The sequence below is a fragment of the Malassezia globosa genome, assembly GCF_000181695.2.
Source record: "Malassezia globosa CBS 7966 chromosome Unknown mgl_sf_9.1, whole genome shotgun sequence".
NCBI lineage: Eukaryota > Fungi > Basidiomycota > Malasseziomycetes > Malasseziales > Malasseziaceae > Malassezia > Malassezia globosa.
The window spans coordinates 372,164-395,140 of record NW_001849862.1 but is presented as its reverse complement, the minus strand read 5'-3'; the positions used below and the strand labels follow the sequence as shown (position 1 = coordinate 395,140).

General features: G+C 54.4%; 13 protein-coding genes across 13 annotated transcripts; 8 read left to right on the top strand and 5 right to left on the bottom strand.

The window, feature by feature from the left end:
* Window positions 1-250: 250 nt before the first annotated feature.
* On the top strand, window positions 251-1,575 carry MGL_3531 (uncharacterized protein; the record flags this gene model as incomplete). Its single annotated transcript, XM_001729444.1, has 6 exons — window positions 251-324; window positions 355-419; window positions 499-632; window positions 699-1,021; window positions 1,083-1,294; window positions 1,334-1,575. The coding sequence occupies 6 exons, from the start codon at window positions 251-253 to the stop codon at window positions 1,573-1,575; spliced, it is 1,050 nt and encodes a 349-aa protein (XP_001729496.1).
* Window positions 1,576-2,660: 1,085 nt separating this feature from the next.
* Window positions 2,661-4,644, top strand: MGL_3530 (uncharacterized protein; the record flags this gene model as incomplete). The annotated part of the gene is made up of 5 exons (XM_001729443.1): window positions 2,661-2,759; window positions 2,794-2,862; window positions 2,920-4,215; window positions 4,264-4,416; window positions 4,516-4,644. The coding sequence occupies 5 exons, from the start codon at window positions 2,661-2,663 to the stop codon at window positions 4,642-4,644; spliced, it is 1,746 nt and encodes a 581-aa protein (XP_001729495.1).
* A 208-nt stretch (window positions 4,645-4,852) lies between these two features.
* MGL_3529 (uncharacterized protein) lies at window positions 4,853-5,311 on the top strand (the record flags this gene model as incomplete). The annotated part of the gene is made up of 1 exon (XM_001729442.1): window positions 4,853-5,311. The coding sequence occupies one exon, from the start codon at window positions 4,853-4,855 to the stop codon at window positions 5,309-5,311; it is 459 nt and encodes a 152-aa protein (XP_001729494.1).
* A 585-nt stretch (window positions 5,312-5,896) lies between these two features.
* MGL_3528 (uncharacterized protein) lies at window positions 5,897-7,165 on the top strand (the record flags this gene model as incomplete). Its single annotated transcript, XM_001729441.1, has 1 exon — window positions 5,897-7,165. One exon carries the CDS (start codon window positions 5,897-5,899, stop codon window positions 7,163-7,165), a length of 1,269 nt encoding a protein of 422 aa, XP_001729493.1.
* Window positions 7,166-7,224: 59 nt separating this feature from the next.
* On the bottom strand, window positions 7,225-7,947 carry MGL_3527 (uncharacterized protein; the record flags this gene model as incomplete). The annotated part of the gene is made up of 2 exons (XM_001729440.1): window positions 7,225-7,683; window positions 7,726-7,947. The coding sequence occupies 2 exons, from the start codon at window positions 7,945-7,947 to the stop codon at window positions 7,225-7,227; spliced, it is 681 nt and encodes a 226-aa protein (XP_001729492.1).
* Window positions 7,948-8,752: 805 nt separating this feature from the next.
* Window positions 8,753-10,409, top strand: MGL_3526 (uncharacterized protein; the record flags this gene model as incomplete). Its single annotated transcript, XM_001729439.1, has 2 exons — window positions 8,753-9,229; window positions 9,339-10,409. 2 exons carry the CDS (start codon window positions 8,753-8,755, stop codon window positions 10,407-10,409), a joined length of 1,548 nt encoding a protein of 515 aa, XP_001729491.1.
* Window positions 10,410-10,745: 336 nt separating this feature from the next.
* MGL_3525 (uncharacterized protein) lies at window positions 10,746-13,058 on the bottom strand (the record flags this gene model as incomplete). Its single annotated transcript, XM_001729438.1, has 1 exon — window positions 10,746-13,058. One exon carries the CDS (start codon window positions 13,056-13,058, stop codon window positions 10,746-10,748), a length of 2,313 nt encoding a protein of 770 aa, XP_001729490.1.
* Window positions 13,059-13,951: 893 nt separating this feature from the next.
* MGL_3524 (uncharacterized protein) lies at window positions 13,952-15,157 on the top strand (the record flags this gene model as incomplete). Its single annotated transcript, XM_001729437.1, has 1 exon — window positions 13,952-15,157. The coding sequence occupies one exon, from the start codon at window positions 13,952-13,954 to the stop codon at window positions 15,155-15,157; it is 1,206 nt and encodes a 401-aa protein (XP_001729489.1).
* A 111-nt stretch (window positions 15,158-15,268) lies between these two features.
* On the bottom strand, window positions 15,269-16,013 carry MGL_3523 (uncharacterized protein; the record flags this gene model as incomplete). The annotated part of the gene is made up of 3 exons (XM_001729436.1): window positions 15,269-15,279; window positions 15,360-15,816; window positions 15,873-16,013. 3 exons carry the CDS (start codon window positions 16,011-16,013, stop codon window positions 15,269-15,271), a joined length of 609 nt encoding a protein of 202 aa, XP_001729488.1.
* A 182-nt stretch (window positions 16,014-16,195) lies between these two features.
* MGL_3522 (uncharacterized protein) lies at window positions 16,196-18,556 on the top strand (the record flags this gene model as incomplete). The annotated part of the gene is made up of 1 exon (XM_001729435.1): window positions 16,196-18,556. The coding sequence occupies one exon, from the start codon at window positions 16,196-16,198 to the stop codon at window positions 18,554-18,556; it is 2,361 nt and encodes a 786-aa protein (XP_001729487.1).
* Window positions 18,557-18,957: 401 nt separating this feature from the next.
* On the bottom strand, window positions 18,958-19,690 carry MGL_3521 (uncharacterized protein; the record flags this gene model as incomplete). The annotated part of the gene is made up of 5 exons (XM_001729434.1): window positions 18,958-19,050; window positions 19,093-19,302; window positions 19,370-19,401; window positions 19,441-19,465; window positions 19,538-19,690. 5 exons carry the CDS (start codon window positions 19,688-19,690, stop codon window positions 18,958-18,960), a joined length of 513 nt encoding a protein of 170 aa, XP_001729486.1.
* A 114-nt stretch (window positions 19,691-19,804) lies between these two features.
* MGL_3520 (uncharacterized protein) lies at window positions 19,805-20,944 on the bottom strand (the record flags this gene model as incomplete). The annotated part of the gene is made up of 1 exon (XM_001729433.1): window positions 19,805-20,944. One exon carries the CDS (start codon window positions 20,942-20,944, stop codon window positions 19,805-19,807), a length of 1,140 nt encoding a protein of 379 aa, XP_001729485.1.
* A 681-nt stretch (window positions 20,945-21,625) lies between these two features.
* Window positions 21,626-22,693, top strand: MGL_3519 (uncharacterized protein; the record flags this gene model as incomplete). Its single annotated transcript, XM_001729432.1, has 1 exon — window positions 21,626-22,693. One exon carries the CDS (start codon window positions 21,626-21,628, stop codon window positions 22,691-22,693), a length of 1,068 nt encoding a protein of 355 aa, XP_001729484.1.
* Between the last annotated feature and the right edge of the window lie 284 nt (window positions 22,694-22,977).

The window sequence follows — 22,977 nt, the reverse complement described above, 5'->3', positions numbered from 1 at the left end:
CACGTGCGTGTGGATGTATCATCGGGGGTGCTTCTACGCGTTCATCGGGCGGTGTGGGTTGTAGTTAGGGGTGGGTGGTCTTTTTCATACATAGCATTCGCGCGTCTGCCAAGTCAGGGCAAGGTCACTCCCCCCCCCCTCGACTTGGGATTGAGTACAGACTTGTTGCTTGAGCCCTGGACCATCAAAGTCTATACACACTTGCCTCCTTCGCCTGCCGCGCTCGCTGCATTTACATACGTGCCCGCTCATGGACGTGAAAGGAAAAGCAAAGTCGCTGGACGATGCGTCTGATGCCTCGTCGAGTCATGACCTGCTGCCATGGTATGTTGAGAACTCGTATTGACTATGCAGGGTCGAAAAGTATCGTCCGTCTTCGCTGGATCAGATCATGTCTCATCAGCACATCACAGCAACGTGTACGTATTCATTCCGCCGCGGTGGTCCAGAACCACCATCTCGCGCGATTGATTGTGCGACGCACAGCTGACATGACAGTGGAAAAGTTCATCACAGCGAACCAACTGCCGCACCTGCTATTCTATGGGCCTCCTGGTACAGGGAAGACATCGACCATCATGGCTCTTGCTGCGCGTCTATATGGTGCGTCATTCCGGAATAATGTACTCGAGGTATGTGTTGCTATTCGTGCGGGCGGCTCTTTTGGGATGCATGGATCATGTTCTAACGTCGTTTAGCTGAATGCATCTGATGATCGTGGGATTGACGTTGTGCGTGGCCAAATCAAAGCTTTTGCAAGCACACGCAATGTCTTTAGCACGCAAAAGGATACGTTCAAACTCGTCATTCTCGACGAGGCAGATGCCATGACTCAAGCAGCTCAGGCAGCTTTGCGCCGAGTCATGGAGCAATACACACGCAATGTGCGCTTTTGTATTATTTGCAACTATGTCAACAAGATTATTCCTGCGATCCAGAGTCGGTGTACTCGCTTCCGATTCTCGCCATTGGACCGAGTGCAAGTCGAGCGCCAGATCGACTCTGTCATCGCGGCTGAACAGTACGTATTATGACCACTTTTTTGTTCCTGTTTTTCGTGTTCCTGCTCACACCCAACGCAGTTGCCAAATTGACGCAAAGGCCAAGCATGCCATTCTGCAGCTTTGTCAGGGCGATATGCGCCGTGCCCTCAACATCCTTCAAGCATGCCATGCAGCGAACGACATGATTGACGAAGACTCGGTATACCTATGCACTGGGCATCCTCATCCACAAGATATCGAGACAGCATTCCAAGCCATGTTGGAGCAGGAATTCACGACGGCCTTCCAAAGTACGTACGATGGTACCGCACACTCACCCACCTCTGCAGCCATCCAAACGCTGCGTGTTGAAAAGGGGCTCGCCCTCACAGACTTGCTGACGGGTATGCATGCACTTGTTCTCTCTCTTGAACTGCCACCACATGCGCGCGTATTTCTTCTGGATCATATGGCACAGATCGAGTACAGACTCAGCACGAATGCGTCTGAGCGTGTCCAGTTGTCGGCGCTCCTTGCCTCTGTCAAGGCGGCCGTCGAACTTGCTCACACACCTCCCTCTTCATCCTCATAAGCAGCAAGCTGGCGTCTCTAGACATGCATAAAAGGCAGCTTCGTTCCAAAAGACGCGCCGTATGTCATCCAAGACCTGCGCATGTGTGCTGTGGTTCTTGATGCCATCACAGCCCTGTCGCTGTGTGGCAGCCGCGTCCTCGTACACGGATAGTTCCTGCCGCCGCCGCTCCCAAAGAAACTCGAGCTGTCGTACCTGCCGCCGGAGCTCGTGCAAGAGTGTGCCGCGTTCCTGCGCATCGTCTTGCAGCTGAATCAGCAGCGCATTCATGGCTGCATCACCCGTATCTCCCTCTCTCTCCTTCTCCCATACATGTGCGCATAGCATCGATGCATCGATTACCACGTCCATGTCCGTACACAGCGAGCCGCACTTGTCCAGCAACGTATCAGAGGGAGGCATGTGAGCGCGTCCGTCATGTGGTGGGGCCCGTTGCTCCGGCTCCTCTGGCTGTGGATGGTCTTCCACTTTGTGTGCCGCGGCCGGCGCAACAACAACTCTCGATTCCGTCGGTGTCCGTACACCTTGCTCGTCCTTGAGGGTCTTAAGCTCACCCTCAATACCCTCTTCCCCAAACTCAGATGCCAAGCTAGGGCCTGGAAATGCACTGTCTAGTTCGTCCGCGAGTGTGCCGCCCAAGGCGCCAGCGCCAGCGCTGAAGCCACTGAGCTCAAACTCGAGCGAGTGATCTTCTTGCGACATGTCTACCTACAGGACCACCCGTGGCGTGTGCAACAGAAGAAGCCAATTGACCTGCGTTTCCTTCGCCTGCTGATACACAAGAAAAACAACCAATTTCCACCACTACCGAGATTCTTGCGTCGCCGACGCAATCATTTTCGTTGGAGACACACACCTTTGTTTTTTTCCCCCACTCACCAACCCCCTCACCACGCGTTCTTTTTCTTTCAGCCAGGTATAGAGACATTCTCCACATTCATTCCTGCTCAACGCCAGCCCCAGCTCCAAACGCGCGCTTGGCACGTTCTCACTTGGCTGTGGCGTGTTGAATTCAAAAAACCAACGCTCCTCCCGACCGTGAGCGAGCGCGTATCCTTGACTGGTTTTCCGCTCGATTTCCTACTATGACGAAGTCCGACTCAGACGTAGGAATGAAGCTTACCTTGCATGATGGCGATGACTCGACACATGAACAACCTCTCCATGAAAAGAGCAAAATTCATGTACGTGTTACCAGCGACCGAGCTGACGACGCAGATTGTCGACGCTATATCATCGACCGAATTCTCCAAGTCTTCCTATATGGCTTACATTATCTCGTCACCTGTACGTATACCCTGATGCTCTCGGCACGCTCGTTACTTACGCACTCGCGACTCACAGGGCCATGAAGCCAAACGCAGGTACTCAGAATTCGAGGCTCTTAGAGAAGCCCTTGTCAAGCTCCATCCAACACTCCTGATCCCTCCTTTACCTTCGAAACATACCATCATAGACTACGCAACGAAGCAAGGGCGTGCCAAGAACGACCCTGCGCTCATTGCTCGTCGGAAGCGCATGTTGGAACGCTTTCTCCAGCGTCTCGACGTGCATCCCGTCTTGCGGATCGACATGGTGTTCCGCCGCTTCCTCGAAGCTCGCTATACTTGGCACGAAATTGCTCATTCACCGCCTTTGACTTTGCTGCCTAGGAACAACCTGAATGCGCCCCCACAAAATCCCGCCGACCCCGACGCGCCGGCCTCGTATGCATATCTGCCGACGCCGTCTGCGCCATTGAAGCTTGCTGCACCCAACGCCCACTTCCAAGAAGCCGAGGCCTTTACCAATCGCTTTCAGACACTCTTGTCGTCGACGCTTGAGCCTGCAAATCGTCGACTCCTTCATCGCTGGACTGACATCGCCACGGACTATGCCGACTTGGGCGCTTTGCTCAATACACAGAGCCTCGCTGAAGCGAGTGGGCTTGCACATGCCATGGAACGAACGGGTCAGGCCGTTGATGCTATGTATGTGTCGTTGTCAGAAATGATGCGCGAGTGGGAAGCTCGTGTAAGCGAACCTGTGAATGAGTATACCCAGTTTGCAGCCATCTTGAACAAATGTCTTTTGTGGCGGCATCTCAAGCACCAGCAACTCGAGGTCGCCCAGGACTTGTTGGCGGACAAACATCAACGCCTAGCAGATCATGAGCGGGATGAAGCTCAAGCTGCACGCCTGAATATGGCCCTTGAGAACGGCGGCACAGGTCTCATTTCTGGCGCGCGGGCGAATCGGCAGAAATCGATTCAGCAGCAATCTGTCTTTGCTCGTGCTGCCGAGTCCGAAGACGATGACAACGACGATCAGGCTGAGGAACAGCATCACACCCAACAGGACGCTGATGTTAGTCCAGAAACTCGCGATCCTCATCCTCAGCAGCCAGCGAATCTCGACACATCTCCTTGGACGACTGAGCTTGCAAAAAATTCCCTCTCTTCTTCTCCTCCAAAGGCAACACCTGGCACGGGCAGCGCAGCCTCTTTGTTCACAGAAGGGCGGGAACGAATGCCTGCGCCGTCGACACAACGCCACGGGTTATTTGGTTCATTCAAGAGCCGCTTTGCGAGCGTCATGGACCTAGATTCCGACAGATCACGGCAAAATTCCATTTCTCGTCTTCGTGAAGAAGTCGTGCATGTACGTCTTCACTCGCCTCGTGAGCATATGATACTAACTGTTCTGCAGCTTCAGGAGGCTATTGAACTAACTAAAAAGGACTTGGACTACGTGAACAGGACGATCCAAGCTTCTCTAGACAGGTTCCAGCGCCTCAAAGTCCAGGATCTAAAGCAACTCATGCTCGACATGGCTCGGATGCATCGAGCTTTCTGTATCAAGGTACGTGCGACCGTCTGCGCTTCATTGAGTCATACTATGACTCGCGAAGTTTCAACGTGCACCACGAGATAGATGCTTACGTGCGTGTTATTCTGCCAGAACCGTGATGCTTGGCGCGCGGCACAGAACGAAGTCAATCATGTGGATAAATCTACATGGGGAAACATGCCAGATGCCCATTTATCGGCCAATGGCCGAGCTGCATACACGTCACCAGCTAGTTCTTAAATGTTCGATCACCCGCTTGCGTGGCCTTTTTTTTTTCTGCACTGCGCCACCTCCACAATCGCCCGTGGCGACTATATAGACAGCACTGGCAATCGGTAGACGTTGAGTCTTCGTTCTTGATCCTCTCTATCGCACTCGATAGAGACCTCGCGCTGGATTTTCAACTGGTTCTGCTTCTTACACACAAGCCAACGTATTTTTTTCCTTCATGCAGATTTTTGTGAAAACCCTCACGGGGAAAACCATCACGCTCGAAGTCGAAAGTAGCGACACCATCGACAACGTCAAGGCCAAAATTCAGGACAAGGAAGGCATCCCGCCTGATCAACAACGCCTTATTTTCGCCGGTAAACAGCTTGAAGATGGTCGCACACTAAGCGACTATAATATTCAAAAAGAGAGCACTCTTCACTTGGTGCTACGTCTACGCGGTGGCGCGAAGAAGCGCTGCCAGTTTGGCTCTGGTACAGAGCAGCATTGTCGGGATGCTGCTATTCAGATTGTCGGTGAATGTCCACACTGCACCCTGAAGTTTTGTGGAAGACATCGTCTGCCGGAAACACACAATTGCGCCAAACAAGAGCAAGTCAGGAATGCTGCTTTTACGGCCAACAAGCAAAAACTCGAGAGCGAGCGCACCGCTGGAACTCGTGGCCTCGCGCACTAACGATTTACATTTTTTTCCTTCTTCATTTGTCATATGGATGTTTCTGTCGTCGTTTTCGATCATTTTCATACCCTGTGCTATATTGATTGAGTTGTGTACAGTTTATTGCGCGATAATAAAAGTCCAGTTTCTTCATTGCCTCAAGTAGTTCCATGTCATTTAGCTCTGCAGTCTAACCCAATATGTATTGCACAGTTGATTCTGTTTCTTTCCTATTTGATTCACTCGATAAGGAAATGGAGATCAGAACCTGTGTGTGTGTGAATGTACTTTCGTGATATGGCAGCGATGGGTACGTGCGCTAGTTGTGGAGACTAGTCATGCACCAACCAAAATAGCCCTGGGCCAATAGCACTTGTGAGCCCTGCATCTGTGAAGACAAATCTAAGATTACATCGGTTCTAGACTCGATTATGTAATGATTTCTCTTGCTGGCGTTTCGTCTGACTCACCAAAAGATAGGTGTGGGAAATTGAGGCGTAGGCGGGGTTCGGCTGGGATGGGGTGGGGTGGGTGGGTTATATATGATGAAAGTCGAGCCTGACACACCTCTTCTTGCCTCGTTTACCATAGCGAGAAAACATCATGACCATGTCATCTAGTGCACCATCCCTCGACAAGCTGTGGAGCGAAATTCCCAAAGCTCCTGGAGATTCGATCCTGGCTCTCAGCTCGGGCTATGCGAATGACGCGTCCGAAAAGAAGGCGAATCTGGGCGTCGGTGCCTACCGAGACGAGCAAGGCAAGCCGTGGGTCTTGCCTGCTGTACGAATGGCCAGAGAAGAGCTTCTCAACGATCCTAACTGGAATCATGAATACCTCCCGATTCCGGGCTTTGCACCTTTCGTAAGCTCGGCTGCCAAACTCATGTTTGGCGATGACGCCGCATGTATTAAGGAGAACCGTGTCGTGTCGAATCAAACCATCAGTGGCTCAGGCGCAAATCATCTGGGTGCTGAATTTCTGCACGATTTCTATCCGTTCCCGAGCGGTAAGAAGCAGATCTACGTGTCGGACCCGTCTTGGCCGAACCACTTTGCTATTTTGGGCGCTGCGAATCTCGAGACGGTCAAGTACACATACTACAACCCACAGACACGCTCGCTTGACTTCGACGGTATGTACAAGGAACTTTCGCAAGCGGAGGATGGCTCCGTTGTCCTCCTTCATGCATGTGCCCACAATCCGACAGGTGTCGACCCAACCGAAGAGCAATGGACCAAGCTTGCCGAACTGTTCGCGTCGAAGAAGTTGTTTGCGTTCTTTGATTCGGCATACCAGGGCTTTGCTTCTGGCGATCCAGCCAAAGACGCATTTGCTGTGCGTCTATTCGCATCTCGTGGCGACATTGCCATGCTCGTGTGCCAGAGCTTTGCCAAGAACGCTGGTCTGTACGGCGAGCGTGTCGGTGCATTGCACGTGATGACTGGCTCATCCAAGCAGGCTGAGGCCGTACAGAGCCAGCTCAACATAATTACCCGGCGCGAGAACAGTACGATGCCTGCCTTTGGTGCGCGCATTGTCGCCAAGATCTTGACAGAGCCCAAATTGCGTGCTGAATGGGACAGGAACATTACCACCATGTCCCACCGTATCATCGGCATGCGTGAGAAGCTGTACGATCTGCTCACACAAAAGTTCCAGACCCCTGGGACTTGGGACCACATCAAGACGCAGACCGGCATGTTTTCGTACCTCGGCCTTAACGAGAGTCAATGTGACCGACTCGTCAAGGAGGGTCATATTTACCTCATGCGCACTGGGCGTGTGAGCATGTCAGGCTTCAACCCAGCCAATGTGGAATACATTGCGATGTGGATTGACAAGGTGGTGCGTGAGCGTTCGAATTTGTAGAGAGATGGTATTTTGGGGGATTCAGAGTTTCATAGAATCCGCCCCATCCATATACAATATCATTCAACTGGTTCCTCTGGTATTGGAGTAGTTTCGTCCCTAGTGCTGGTGCTGATGACGCCAACTGGCACGGTCTGCCACGCTTGGCCGCAGACTGTGCACGTCGCATGGCCGGCTCGATACGCGTCAACACATGATGTATGCACGGCACCACGGCACGCCGGCGTGGAACACCGTTCGCCTTGGGTTACGATAGCGTAACATGTGAGACATTCCAGCACACAGTCCTCCAACTCAGTTCGGATGTACGTGTCTAGTTCATGCAAGGCACGCAGAGTTAGAGAATATGCACCAATTGTCCGCGAGAGGTGGAGCCATCCGCGTCGTTCGAGATTCTCAAGCAGCTGTGAGGCTGCATGTTTCGTCAGTGGCACAGGTTGCGATTGCATTGCAAGCTGCAATGCCTGCGTCGAAGACAGTGCATACTGATTATCATTGGCATGAAAAATCGCGTGGATCTGGATTGTTGTTAGCGTTGCTTCGTTACATCAGCAACGTACGAGGGTCTTGATGTATTGCAGCTCAGAGGCTGTGTACGGCGTAGCGACTTGAGCAAGCGCGTCGGATTTCGTGTTTATCAGCACAAGAAAGACTATGCCACTTCTTTCATCATGGCACGATCGCACTTCAAATCCTAATGGTTGCAAGCTGTGTTGCATGGCTTCGAGATCCTCGTCCCACTTGTCTTCGTGCCCCAAGTGTTCAGCCAAGTGCCTGTACATGGTCTGTGCTTTGGTGCATGGGATACATCGGTGCGACAGCAAGCACTGGACGAGCGCTTGCTGCAGTGTCTTTCGTTCCTGCATTTCTCGACGCGTTTCGCAACGTCGTGCCGAAGTGGGGCCTCGTCACTCTGCGCTAGTAACTGCCCTTAACCCACCACCGACGTGCTATACACCTCCCTCCCCAGCCCAGAGCGGTGATTCGTCCGTCGACTTACGTCATCGGCTGGGTGGCCAGACGAAACGCACATGCGCCTGGAGCAACGACCGCGATACTCCACACTCCACACTCACACACTCACACGTACCTACGTTATCTGCGGATCCCATCTTCTGGCGCAAACCCCTGAGCCCCACACAGGGCATTGTTTCGGCCGAAGTATGTCGTGCAATCCCACACGTGCAGCCATTGCGTCAGAACAAGTCGAGCGCTTGGACCGGCTAGGCATTCCAGCAAAGCAGCAGGCTTCGTACGTTTCTTCGTTCGCCGCCGAAACCTGTAGTTGGCGGGCGCTAGTGCTGCCCGATAGAGAGAAGCACCCAAGGCCAGAAGAAGCGAGTGCGTGAGAGTGCGCGAGCGCAGGAACCTGAAACCGACATAGAAAGCACGAGAAGAAGCACAAATGAGCGCGGACGAAAGCTGTAAGAGTACGTTGAATCTCGCACGCACCACGACTGATGCACATCGCTAGTTACGAGTAAGATTGCCAAGGCGAAGAGTGAAGGGCGCGTTTGGTGGAGCTTTGAGTATTTCCCGCCTCGCACACCGCAGGGCATGCAGAACCTGTATGACCGCATTGAGCGCATGAGCAAGCTGGGCCCAGAGTTCGTCGATATCACTTGGAACGCCGGTGGACGTACGTCCGATATGACGACACAGCTTGTAAAGACGGTGCAAACCTACTTTGGTGTCGAGACATGCATGCACCTTACATGCACCAATATGCCACGCAGCAAGATTGAAGTGGCTCTACGTGAGGCCAAAGAATTCGGATGCCGCAACGTGCTGGCCCTGCGTGGTGATCCACCGGCCGCAGGAAGTCCCTGGGAACCGCATGCAGCCGGCTTCTCGCATGCCTTTGAGCTTGTCCAGTACATCCGCGAGCACTACGGCGACTACTTCTCGATTGCCGTCGCTGGCTTTCCGGAAGGACACCCCGAAGCCGTGGGCGGGCCTGAGCTGGAAATGCAACATCTGAAACAGAAGATCGACGCAGGCGCCGACTTCATCTTTACGCAAATGTTCTACGACTTGGATGCCTTTGTCAACTGGACACGTCGCGTGCGTGCAGCGGGCATCACCGTTCCCATTGTGCCTGGTGTGATGCCGATCCAGAACTACGGCGGCTTCTCGCGGGCGGTCGCGCCGCTTCCGTGCATTTGTGCCGCAGTTCTTCCACGATGCTTTGGACCCTGTAAAGGAGGATGACGAGCAGGTGCGCATCGTCGGCACACGCCTCGTTGGCGACATGTGCAAGAAGATCCTCGAGCATCCAGACCTCGATATCCATGGTGTGCACATCTACACGATGAACCTAGAACGCGGTAGCCGCATGCTGCTTGAGTATCTAGGCCTCACGCCCAGTGTGCAGCAGCTGCACCCGCTTCCATGGCGCCCGAGTCTGACGCCCAAGCGCCGGGAAGAAAACATCCGCCCGATCTTCTGGGCCAATCGGGCCAAGAGCTACATCGACCGCACGGATGCGTGGGACGAGTTCCCCAATGGCCGCTGGGGCGATGCGCGCTCACCGGCGTATGGCGATGCCGATGTATTTGGGCCATACCTCCGCCAGACGAAGGAGGAGGCGCTAGACCTCTGGGGCTCGCCAACGACGATCCAGGACCTCCAGTCTCTCTTTGCCCGCTTCTGTACGGGTGAGCTCGCATGTCTGCCTTGGAGCGACGCACCGCTTGCGAAAGAGACATCAGTGATCAACGAGCCGCTTCGTGCACTCAATGAGCGCGGTTTCTTCACCATCAACTCCCAGCCGGCCGTCGATGGCGCGCGTAGCGATGATCCCGTACACGGCTGGGGCCCCAAGCACGGATACGTGTACCAAAAAGCATACCTTGAGTTCTTCGTCTCACCGCAGCAGCTAGACGAGCTGATCGCACGCTTCGACGCGCACCCTCAAATCACATATCACGCCGTGAATGCCCAGGGAGACATGCGCACAAACACGACGTCAGATGCGCCAAACGCCGTCACTTGGGGCTGCTTCCCACATTGCGAGATTCTGCAACCGACCATCGTCGAGAGTATGTCCTTCCTTGCATGGAAAGATGAGGCGTATGAGATTGGCCGGCGCTGGGCCGCCTTTTATGAGCCCGAGTCGCCAACACGCCGCTTGCTGGAGCATGTGTTTGACACATATTTCCTTGTGAATGTCGTCCACAATGACTTCAAGCAGCCCAACGCCATCTTTGAGCCATTCCTCGCTGCCTCATTTGGCACGCGTTAAAAAAGAGCATGCCCTGTGCATCTCACGTCTTGCACCTAGTCTTCGCGGGAAAGGGACAAGGTAGTTGGACATTTCATGATGGCTCTCGTTATTATCATATCCACCTTCGCTATCAATCTTCTCTCCCTACCTTTTTTTTTCTGACCTACCTTTATCTCTTTCCCTCCTCTCCCCCCCCTCCCCCCGTCGCCTTTTCCCCTATCCTGTATGGAGATACCCTCAACGGATTCCGTAAAACAGATAGCAGACGATTCAACTCCAATCCACATGGCATGCCACAGCATCAGCACTCATACCCTTTCTCTGTCTTTGCAAGTTTTGCACCTTGATTTGTGTCTACAAAAACAACGACTTTTCTTTCAACGCCCGGTACCCAAACGTGTCCCAGTCGGATGCTTGCACCCACAGTTCCTGCATCGTATCCAGATTCGCTAGCACAGCCAGCCCCTTCCATGCCAGCGAAGCTGGATCCAAGTTGCGCGGCGGCGGAATGACCGTGGCTTGCGGTGCAGTAAAGTTGGGTCCCACTGGCACGGCTGGCTTGCGCGATGGGTCGGATGGCGTGTAATGCTCGGCCAGCAGCATAGATACACGCGCTTCCAGTGCCTCTGATAGCCCCGATATGTGGGCTGCGCCGCCTGTACACACAATGTTGTTCGCCAAGCGGCGCAGGCGCTCCTCGCCGCCATTCGCCAACACGCCATCAGCCGTGCCTGTCGATGCAAGCAAGCTGCGGAAAACCGCATGATCCAGGGGCGTTAACGATGACGCTTGTACAACGTCCATCCCTTCTGATGCTGCCTGCGAGGCAGCTGTCGCACACTTGGCCGCCTGTGTAGCCATAGCAGACGTCTGTGGCACGGCAGCAGCCGCAGCCTTAGCATTTGTGCTAGAGGAAGAACGGCCAGACGCAGACGCAGACGCCGATGCTTGTGAGGTTGAGGATGATGGCGTCGTGGTTGGCATACCGGGGCCCGTAGCACCAGCAGCATGGCTTGATTCGGTCGCTCCTTCAGGCGCATCCTGGTTCAGTGGCACTGTTGCATCGCCGTTCGCGAATGTCGAGGTTGTCGGCGTCGCTGGCGGACGAACACCATTCATGTCAACCAGCACGGCGACCGATTCTGACAAGCGTGTTGCGAGGCAGCCAAACATAGCAAGAGTCGGCGCCAAGTCCAGCACGGACGCAACGGACAGCTCTGTAGCCTCGTCACCGCCCAACGATGCATTTGCTGCTGCTGCAAGTGCAGTGGAGGGCTCTGGCTCATCGGTCGGATTCGTCTCGGGCGGCGCATATGTCAAGGGACGCCGCGGCATCGGTGGGGGATATGCCACTGATGGATGGAAGAGCATAAGCCCCGCGAGGATCGGCTCATCGTATACACGTAGTGCGTACTTGGACGCCGTGTGTCCAGGCAAACGGACCATGAAATCGTACAGATTCAAACTGACCTGGCTTGGTTGAAGCGTCACCAGGCGTTCTTTCAAGTCGGCAAGAAGCGCTGCATCAGCGAGTCGCTTTTCCGCGTTCAGGTCCTTGTACGGAAAACTAGAGCCGCGAAGCACGTCACCAAAGAAGCGGCTCATATCGCGTCCGCCATAAGACAACGCCACACGAGTCTCAGGCAGAACAAGTCCCTCTTCGACGCACGAGATGCCTATGCTCGTCGCCCCAATATCCACCACACACGCAGCACTGAGTCCCGCACCAAAGGTCGCACACAGACCCTCTGTCTGAACATGTAGAGCTGAAAAGCCCATGTATCGCAAGAACACATGACCTAATGCACGAAGGTCACTCCTAGAAAAAGAGTCGGGAACAAGGAGCAGTACCGAATACGTCCCGAAAGAGGACTCAGGGATACCAAGACCTGGACTCATGGCGCTAGGCCCTGCCTCAGAGGCTGGCGGTGCTGAGATGGCATGCGTAAGAATCTGCTGCAGGTCGCCCAGGAGCGCCTCAACACACGCATCGCCGTACGTGCGCGCATATCCGGCAACATCCAACATCCCTCGGTTCCACGGTCGGTACAAACGCCAGGATGTGTTGTCGTCCTTCGACAATGCAGCGAGACGCAATGCTTCTTGTCCTACAACGACTTGCCCCGGCAGATCATCAAGAAAGCCCACGTGGTACACATCATTGTGCTCAGCAACACGCTCAGGCTCCACAGATGCATTGTAGCTGTTGGCTGATTGCCATCCGTTGCTGACAGGGCGCAGCTTGTACTGTCGCATAATCGAGCGCAATTCCGCACGTAGCATGTCAAGCTGTGCGTCTGTAGCATGTTCTCTAGGTGGATCTGACATGCCCTGTCGGCCATCGTCAGGACCACTGCCTGCTTCTCTCGCTTCTTCATTCCTTGTGGTCAACTTGCGTGCAAGAACATTCGGCACAGCCGTAGGATACAAATCCGTCGCACGGCCAACACGGATAAAGTCTGAGCCAACATGGATTACCAAGCGACGAGATGCAGGTTCCTTGTCGTCGTCACTGCGTGAGTCTTCTTCGTCATCCACACCGGTCACATCCTCTTCACCATCACGCTTTGCACGCTTCGTTGGCCGTCCCGAACGTGATACCCATGTCTGTGCCTCGGTCTTGAGATACGATGACGATACATCTAGGCAATCGTAAGTATCAAACATCACTTGAAGTTACATACTCTTTGCATTCAAAAATGGCGGTGGATGGAAGGTAGTGTAGGCCAGTGGCAATTCTCGCGTAGGATCCGCCGGTGGATTGGGTGGCAGTACCTGCTTTGGCCTTGGTGGCATCCTAGCGTCGAGACAATGCAAATCGATCGCTCTCTCTCTCTCTCTCTCGGTGTCTGTCTTCTGTAGCTTACCTGGCTAGCTAAAACAAAGCTTCTAGGGAGGAGGGTTCAGATTTTCACGTCTTCTAAAGCCGCACTCGTCTACACCGAGTTGACTTCAGCGTCTGATCCGTCTGCAGAGAGAAACGACGAACGCCCCACTCTGATCAGCCATTCCGATCAGGTAACGACATACGCATCCACACCTCCACCCATCCACTCTTCGAGCAGATGAGGACCGTGGAGGGCACCAACACCGCCCCTGGCCGCTGCCTGCCCCTTGAACCCCATGTAGTTAGTCAGCATATCGGTCAATGAGCTCAAGTCGTGCCACCCAAACACACGCACGCGTTTCGCTTCACGCGCTGCGCGCATTGGACAACAGATGCGAGCCAATCAAGTTCTGGCGCTTGTTTATATGATGAAGCGGCCCCGAAACGGCCTCGTGGCCTTTAGTATGCGCAGGCAGAGAGAATTGTTCGCCTACCATCTGTTACACCCCATACCAAGTCTCTTTTTATCCGCTCACCCGCGCCAACTCCTGGCTGAATTGGGTGGATTCGAACTGCTTGCCAACTAACCCAAGGAACCCGACATAGCAGAAAGAAGTTATCTGCTCAACACTTTCTGCCCCCGCCTCTAGCGCTTCTGTTATTGTTCCTTCTTCCAATACTTTCTTCACACGTTATGCTGCGTTCACTTGGACGTCCAGGCATTAAGCACACCATGTCATCACCGAGCCTCCGAGCCGTGTGTCTCAACACACCTCCGGCATGTGCAACTGGCTCATTTGTTCCTGCGCCATCCGGCCAATCTCGTTCACTGGTCTCTAGTGTTCTACTGACAGCCGAGGGCTATGAAAGCCGACAGGTCACCGAGCTGCGTGCCTTGCTCCGCCAGCGTGGTCTTGCCACTTCTGGTCGTAAAGCAGAACTTGTCCAGCGCCTGAAGCAAAACGATATGGTACGCGCTGGCTCGACGCTCGCTTCATCAACCTCAAGCACCGAGAAGACACGGCGTTCTACGCGAATGCCTCGCACAGCTGCGCCACCTGCGCATTCCTTGTCGATGATGCCAATCTCCGCACGGACCAAGACTACCGCTCGAGGCAAGAAAGGGTCTGATGCTGCTAATGCTGCTGAAAAGACCATGCCGTCGATGTCCATTGAGCCCGGCACGGTTGTGAGCGGCACGACGGTGTTGAACAGTGACGGCGCGACTGTGTCTTCACCGAAGAAGGCGGACTCGGGCCATGCTACGGTGCCTGGCAATCCTGAGTCATCCAGCGCCCGCGGTTCAGAGCCTGTCTTCAATGTGACAATTCCATTTGAAGAACCCATGCAGCCTGAGCCTCAATACATCCCTTCGATCCACATGTTGGAAAACCCTGCTTACAACAGTAAGGATTCATTCCACTCTGACTGGCATATTCCGCACGTTCCGCGGGTTCACAACGTGGGACAAATGGCGGAAGTGTCTCACAATGCGAGCATCTCCATCTCAGAGCAAGAAGGTGCACCAGTGGCGTCAGGAGGTATTCTGACCGATCTCATGAGCGACTATCTCCCAAACAAGGTCCAGCGCCAAGTCCAGCAGAGTGTCGCCTCGACACAGCAAGCGACACGCAATTTCTTCTCCGATTTGGTCACGGACGTGTCGCGCGCTATGCCCATGGATCCATCGGTGATGCCATCCAAGTCAACGGCTCGTCCCTCCACACGCCGTGCGCTCAATGATGGCGAGCGAAAGGGACTTTGGGTGCTAGGTGGCATCGTCGCCTCTGGCTTCTTCCTGGGTGGTTTGCACAGTAGCGACAAGAAGCAGGCAAAGGTATCTTCTGCAACCGCTAATGCGAGTGACGCTTCAGGATACCAGGCACCTAGCTTTCAGCAAGGAGGCGGCATCGTAGGTGCATGCGAACGCAAGGTGTAAACAGCAAAGCAAGAAGAAAAGACTCGTTCGACAGATACATGTAGATGATAGCAATGTTCAACTAAGGTGTGTATGTGTGTGTATGTGTGTATGTTTGTAGATGAAGAGACTTTACAAGACACCTGATATGCGAATTAGTACGCCAAATTCTCATTCCCAACCCCTGTCCCCCCCGCAGATTGTCCCTCACCGATTCACGTACCTTTTGTACTCGGCACATCATTCATTCCCGTTCGTGTGATGGCCTCTTTCAGCGCAAGAGCCGTTGCCTTAAAGGCCGACTCTGCCTTGTGGTGGTCATTCATACCATGCAAGACGTCTACATGCAGAGTGATTCCTGCTTCTGTCGCAAAGCTGTGAAACACATGTGGGATCATTTCACAACTCAAGTCACCGATTTTTTCCCGCCGGAGTTGCAGATCCGTGTGGCAGTATGGCCGCGATGACAGATCAACGACCGCTCGCGAAAGTGCCTCGTCCAGAGGCGCATGCCCCGTTCCAAATCGCTTGACGCCACGGATGGCGCCGAGCGCTTTTTTGAATGCCACGCCAAGCGCAATCGCACAATCCTCGGCCGTATGGTGATCATCAATCCACAGATCACCTTTGCACGCGATCTCTAGTGACATGCCACCATGCTTTGCGAGTGCATGCAGCATCTTTCTCGTTAGCATGTTCGCACTCGCTCGTTGCACGCATCGCAAAAGCAACGTACATGGTCCAAAAACCCAATGCCGGTCGATATCTTGATGACCTGCGGCGCATACTCTGGGTGCGTATCGAGAGCGATAGACACCTGAATCTGCGTTTCATTCGTGTTCCGCTCCAGTGACGCACGTCGAATCTCTACACTCATACTACGCTGCGATCCGTTGCTTGTCAATACACCTGGAACAAGGGCAACCTTCACGCCAATGTGGCGAGACACAGGCCTAGTTGGCTCCACTGTGTTGCTAGGTTAGTTGGGCGTTGGGCGTCGCAGCCTTGGTCTGTCACGTGGCTCGGCCACGAACGACGCGTCATCCTCCGCCCTGAACCATGTCAGGGCGTCGCGCGGAAATTGAGGCGAAGCGTGCCAAGCTCGCTGAGCTTCGGCGTGCGCGAGAAGAGCGTGAGGAGCGCGCACGGAAGCTCAAGGCTGGACCAGGGGATCCTCACGCACATGCCAGTGCAGTGTCGGCCGCCTCCATCGACGAATTAGTTGCTTCGCTCCTCGGATCTGCACACGACGCGTCCAAGCCTAGCAATCCCTCACAGCACGCTGCGCCTCCTGCAACTGCAGCATCTCCGTCAAAAGATGTTGCGAAAGCAGATACGGTTGTAACGCCGTCTTCTTCCGCCCAACCTGCATCAACCTCGACGACCATCACTGACCCAAGCACGAGCCAAGGTTCAACCCACGCGGTGCCTTCCGACGCCCCTTCCGTCCGTCCTTTGACGCCACCTTCTACACAGCCAGGTTCTGATTCGCAATCGTCACATCATGAGGAACCTCATGATGAGCCATCGACCAGCAGCAAACACTCTACAATGATACCCACAGCGCAGGCTCCCCAGCGTATCTTATACACAAAACAGGTCCAAACAGATCCAATCGAGACAGACGATGTGGCACCAATACATGCAGAAAAAGATGCAGCGAAAGACGCGGGCATCGTTCACCAAAGCGCTCTTGCGTCGCCAACATCGCCGTCTGCGCCAGCGCCACAGCCACCTTCCCATTCGCCACACGAACGTGTGCCATGTCAAGGAGCAGCAGACGGCTCGGTCGACTTGGTCGAGCCAAGTATCTCTCTGTCCCCGTTGGAACGAGACACACACCAACTTCCAGACGCAGATTTCACTGACTTTGTGCACGCGAAAGCCACGGTCATGGAACGCATGCTCGACGAGCGCTACAATGTCCTCACAGACTACACACATGTGCCGACAGAGGATGCACAAGAGTCCAAGCAGACAAGCATGCATCTGGTGCGAACATTCATGGACGACGCACTTCTCGAGACGCGTTCCGTCACTGATGTCGATTGGTCCGCCAAGCATCCGGAGCTTGTTGTTGCTTCCTACAACCGGAAGCGTGTACTTGTGCATGAAGACGACCACGATGGTATTGTTGCAGTTTGGAATATGCACATGCGTGAGCGACCGGAATTTGTGTTTACCGCACCGACAGATGTAGTATCGGTGCTGGCATCGCCATTCCATCCCAACCTGTTCATTGGCGGTACCTTTGGTGGCCAAGTGCTACTGTGGGATACCCGGCAGCGTGGCTTGCCAGTACAGCGGACGCCTTGGGCATTTTCAGCCTCAGCCACCGGTCTCACTCATAGTGCACCTGTGTATACCGTTCGCCTTGTCGGCTCGGCGCAGGCGCACCAGCTCATCAGTGCGTCGTCTGATGGCGTCGTATGCACTTGGTCGCTCGATATGCTCGCGCGACCGCAAGAGTCTATTTCACTCACGAATCCCATGCATCCACGCAGTGCCAAAGTCGGTGTCACGTCCCTTGATGTGGCCCCCCATGATACCTCGCATTTCTTCGTCGCGACGGACGAAGGCAATCTGTTTGATGCACAGCGTTTTGACCGCGCTGGCATCAAGGCTGGCCTCTCCATGTCTCATGCGTATGTGGGACATACAGCACATGTGACGCGACTGGAATGCCATCCCACACACATGTTCGAAGAGCGCCTGCCGCTCAGTATTTCGGAGCTATTCCTCACGTCCAGCATGGACTGGACCACTGCCCTGTGGCGTCCGTCCAATTCCACTACATCACCAGCAGGCACTGCCACGGATGTTGCCAGTGCCGCTGCTAGCGCGTCAGTTTCATCGATCGTGTCGCCGGCCAAGAATTTTTCGGTGTCTTCGGCATCGCCCGTGCCTTCGCCCTTGCGTGTCTCGTCATCATCGCATACATCCTTACCCTCTTCCATGTACTATTATCCACATGCGAATCCGAGGATCGCCACCAGTCAACGCACAAATCCACTTGCTTTCCGCACCGCCGCCTCGGACACGCCCCCTTGGTCCGCTGTGGCTCCTCTCGCTCGCTTCGACCAGCAGCAAGACTATGTAATGGATGTTCGCTGGCATCCTCAGCATCCAGGAATATTTGCGCAGGTCGATGCGAGCGGTCATGTCGATATGTACAATCTGTGTCAAAGTGTGGACCGTCCCGTGCTTAGTGCATCCACACCCCAAGGACGCGGACTCAATCGCGTCGCCTGGGAACGCCGCGGCACACTTCCCGAGCATGGCACGCAAGGCGCGACGCGGCTCGCCGCAGGAGGCATGGATGGCCGCTTGCATGTGTTCCAAGTGCCTGACGCTTTTATCACGGTGCGTGGTGAGGCTGATGTGACGGAGATGGAGCGGGTACTTGCGGCCATGGGATGAGTTGACCATCCTGTTTTTCCGGCTCACGTTGTTTTTGTACATGGACTGCATCAAAGAGCGTCGGCTGATGCCACGTACGACCAAATGGCTGCGCATGTCCTCGCGCATATCCGCGACCTCGCCCACTTTCATGTCCACGTCCATGCCCACGCCCTCGCCCTCGTCCCCGCCCCCGCCCACGTCCTCGATGAAGCTCGTTGGCAAACACAACACGGCCAGCATGATGCAGCGTTGGTGCTTTCTCAATCGCAGTCCACAATTCCTTCACGTACGCGGGAGTTAGGGGCCATGGCACGCTCGAGAGTCGATACATGCGGTCAAAGCCCTCGGGCTCCTCTGCTGATGGTCGCTCGTAGATGTTTTCAAACATGGCCAGCACTCTGGCATGAGCCACCACTGCATCAATTCATGGTGCTGTGCACGTACCTGTGAGCCTGCTCTGGCGTGCGGAGCGTTGGATGGCCTTGCCGGTGCAAGAGACGCTCATAGCATATCTTGGACGCAGTTAGTACAGAACAGATCGTCTTGAGACGTACTTCTGGCGGCACGTCGACATGGATCAAGGAAGTCACGACGGAGCGCACTTGACGCACATCTGCAGCAAGAGAGAGCCATATAGCCCGCTGCTGTCGATCCATGTTGGTTCTGTCAATCAAGACATGCCTTCCATCCAGCAAGGAAGCACGTGCGCGCCGCTCAACACTTTGGCGTGACTTCATTTCATCCTGACAGCATCGATCCCATTCCTGTCACGTCAGAGCGTGTTCACGTAGGCACGCGTGTCGCCGTTTGTTTGCATCTTTGTTTACATACACCTGGCCATGTCTTGGCAGCTTCTACTGCCACTGACATTAGGTTTCCAGTCACTCATACTACGTACGTACACGATGTCTTGCCACTGCCCACGAACTACTCCGTGATCAGTATGATAAGTTCTCTCTCTCTCTCACTTTTTTTTTCTCTTTTTCGAGGCACACGTACACCACAGAATACCACGAGGTGCACGACCTGGGTTGTTTCCTTTGGATCGGCTGCGCTATGATCGCTCATGAACCAAATCGTGCAATTGTCGGATTCCAAGCCACTTGGTGGGTATGGACGTGCTCCACATCCAACAATTTCATGAAGGGACATGGGAAAAGAAAAAGAAAAAAAAGCTCTCACCAAGTCAGGTGTGCATGCATAAAGCCTTGACGTGTCGCTACGCGCAAGAATACACGCGATCACCTAGCAAGTTCGCTAGCTACTCTACAATTGACCTTTGATCTGGAATTGCTCGTTAGTCTCATAAACACAAGACACACGCTCCATACATACATCGACTTTCCGGAACCTCTCACTTGCACGCAGAAGCGGTTCATTAGCACTCTTGGTATCCCACAACGAGTCATCACGTGGATCATCTGTCTCGCCATCCATGTAGGTAGCGGCACCGAGCGAAGAAAGGAACAAATGTGCATCCTTGACATGGGCCCACCCAAGTTCGGACGCAAGGAATTGCAGCGTGCACGATGGACGTAGTGCACGCGCAAGGATCAGCAACGCTTGCACGCGTTCTCGATCCACAAAGTGATCCATAATATAGGCATTCATGTTCGGGGCATCATGGTACAAGGCAAAGAAGCGATGATAGTTCCCACACCGCATTGCCGCCCGCACCTCGAGTGCATGCGCAACGGCAGGCGCAGTCTTCGCAGCGGAATCGAGCTCGGACATGAGCGTGTTCACATCGCGTTGCTGTCGTGTATGGAGCAAATACAGAATCCGGTACGCGAGAAACTCGAGGTGAGAGCCCGGTAGGTCGTAAGAATACAGCGAGCGCAGTTGTGACTGGCATTGGTTGTACTCGCCCAAGTCGCCCATTTCCAAGGCGATCCGTGCATGCGTTTCGTACACTTGCACAGTGAACTCGTTTTTGATCCGCTGCACGGTCAAATCCTGTCGCATGCTCTTGAACTGGTCGCAAATGTATGCGTAATTTCGCTCTGTGTCCCATTTCCGTGTGAGAAATTCGAACGCCTTGCGCAGTGTCGTAAGTGGCCGCACCGTCTTGGGATCAGGTGCAGATGTCAATCGCAGGTATGGTTTCTCTAGCTTGGTAGACGTGCCGACCACTGTATGTGCATCCCAGTCAATCACATTGGGATCAGGCTCCGCTCCTGTATCGTTAGCATAACTGCTCATTGGCGTGCGTATGTGGTGTGCTACCGGCGACGCTGTCGAGGAAGAAGGCGCTCCGAGCCGGCCAGCCAAGCTTGTCGTCGCTATAGCCGAATCCATATCTGCCTGTTGCTCGCGCTCAAAGGCTACCTGCTCTTGCTCAAAGCGCCTTTGTCGCATTTCTCGGCGCACTGGATCTTCACGAACGTCGAATCGCGTGCGTGGCATTTTAGCTTGCTTGGTTCGCGTGCTTGTTGTGTTGCTGCTGCTGCTGTTGTTGTTGTTTTTGTTGTCTTTGTGGCCCATACTGGTCATTCCCGACTCAGCACTACGCTTCTTCGGTGCTACAGCCCCATCACCACCTTCCAGGGACGCGAGACGCACTCGCGACCAGTCGCGTGTATGTAACGAGCCTTCCTGCACAGCCTGAAAGATCAGTGCTTTGAGCTCCGTGCTCACAGCTGCGCGATTCACATCTGTACAGGCACCAAACGCTCGACTGGCGAGCTCACGCAGTGCAGGCGGCCAATCTCCGCCGCTGGTCATGCCTCGTTCCTCCCACGACCGATGAATGAACACGCTAAGGAAATCGTTCCATCGAAACGCCACGTGGAGTTCGATGCTGCTCCCTTATCCCTCCCCCTTCTGGTGCTGTCTATGAATGTGTGTCTTAGGGTGTGGAGGTGGAACAAGCCCGCCGTGGTGCGTGAGGGTAGGGGGGAGGAAAGTGTGTCGATGACGACAGAACCAATCGAGTTCAAGACGCCAAGAGCTAAACTTGAACAAAGAGCGAAAAAAAAAAAAAAAAAGAAAAAATATGAGATGCAACGTTTGACATCTCGAACTGTCCCAACAGCTCGCCCCAGATAGAACACGCTAGGCACGAGCGCGTACTACAATTGTGCGATTATGACGACTCCTTCTAAACGCACATTCCACATCAAGGTGCCTTGCACGTCAGCGAACATTGGCCCTGGATTCGATGTCGTGGGCCTATCGCTTTCGCTGTACTTGCACATGGATGTCATGATCGATGCGACCCAAACCGATCAAAAAGAGCCTATTCTCTCCTACAGCGGCCATGGCGCAGACGATGCGCCCCTAAACCCGTACAAGAATCTCATTACCCGCGTAGCACTCTATGTAATGCGAGTGAATGACATCAAGTCATTCCCAACTGGCGTCCAGATCCACGTCCGCAACGACATTCCATTCGGTCGCGGTCTGGGCAGCTCAGGCGCAGCTGTCATTGCCGGTCTGCTCTTGGGAAATGAACTGGGCGAGCTCAACATCAGCCGCGACCGGCTCCTTGATTATGCTCTCATGATTGAGCGTCACCCCGACAATGTTGCTGCGGCGCTGATTGGTGGCTTCATCGGCTCGTATCTCTTGGAATTGACCGGCGAGGCAGCCGCTACGACGCAAGTCCCACTCAGCGAAGTGCTGCCTGAATACCCGGAGAACGCATCCGAGTCCTGGGGCTATGACCCACCAGTGCCACCCCAGGGCATTGGCCACTACATTCGCTTCGGCTGGGCGAAAGAAATCAAAGTCATTGTCATTGTGCCGCACTTTGAAGTGCTGACCGCAGAGGCAAGGCGCGTCTTGCCTGACATGTACTCGAAAAAGGACCTCGTCTTCAACTTGCAGCGCCTCGCTGTGCTCACCACGTCGCTTGCTCGCTCGCCGCCAGATGTCAACCTAATCTTCCAAGCCATGCAAGACCGTGTTCACCAGCCTTACCGGAAGCACTTGATCCCAGGCCTGCCTCGTATTCTGGCTTCGGTCACACCAACCACCCATCCCGGTCTGCTGGGTATCTGCCTCTCGGGTGCGGGCCCTACGATCCTCGCACTGGCCACAGACAATTTGCAGCATATCGCCGATACCATCTGCGGAGAGTTTGCCAAAGAAAACATTACGTGTGACACAAAGTTCTTGGAGGTGACGGAAGAGGGCGCCGCCGTGTATCACTAGCCTGGTGTCATCGATGTTGAAGTCGGTGTCTGCGCCGTCGTAGCGGAGGGAAGCACAAGTGCGTGTGCCAAAGTGTCCATATATGCCGTGGCCGTGCGACAGAGAGCCTCCTTTTCTAATTGCATCTTTGCATAGTGTGCTTCGTGTTCTTGTAGCACTGTCGCTAGCTGCCGCTCAATGTCCGCAGCCTCATGATTCTTCAGCTCAGCCATGGTATGCCTCTCCTTCCGAAGCCGCGACACTTCCGTCAGCCGTGCCCCAAGTGTTTCCAGTTTGGCCTGTCG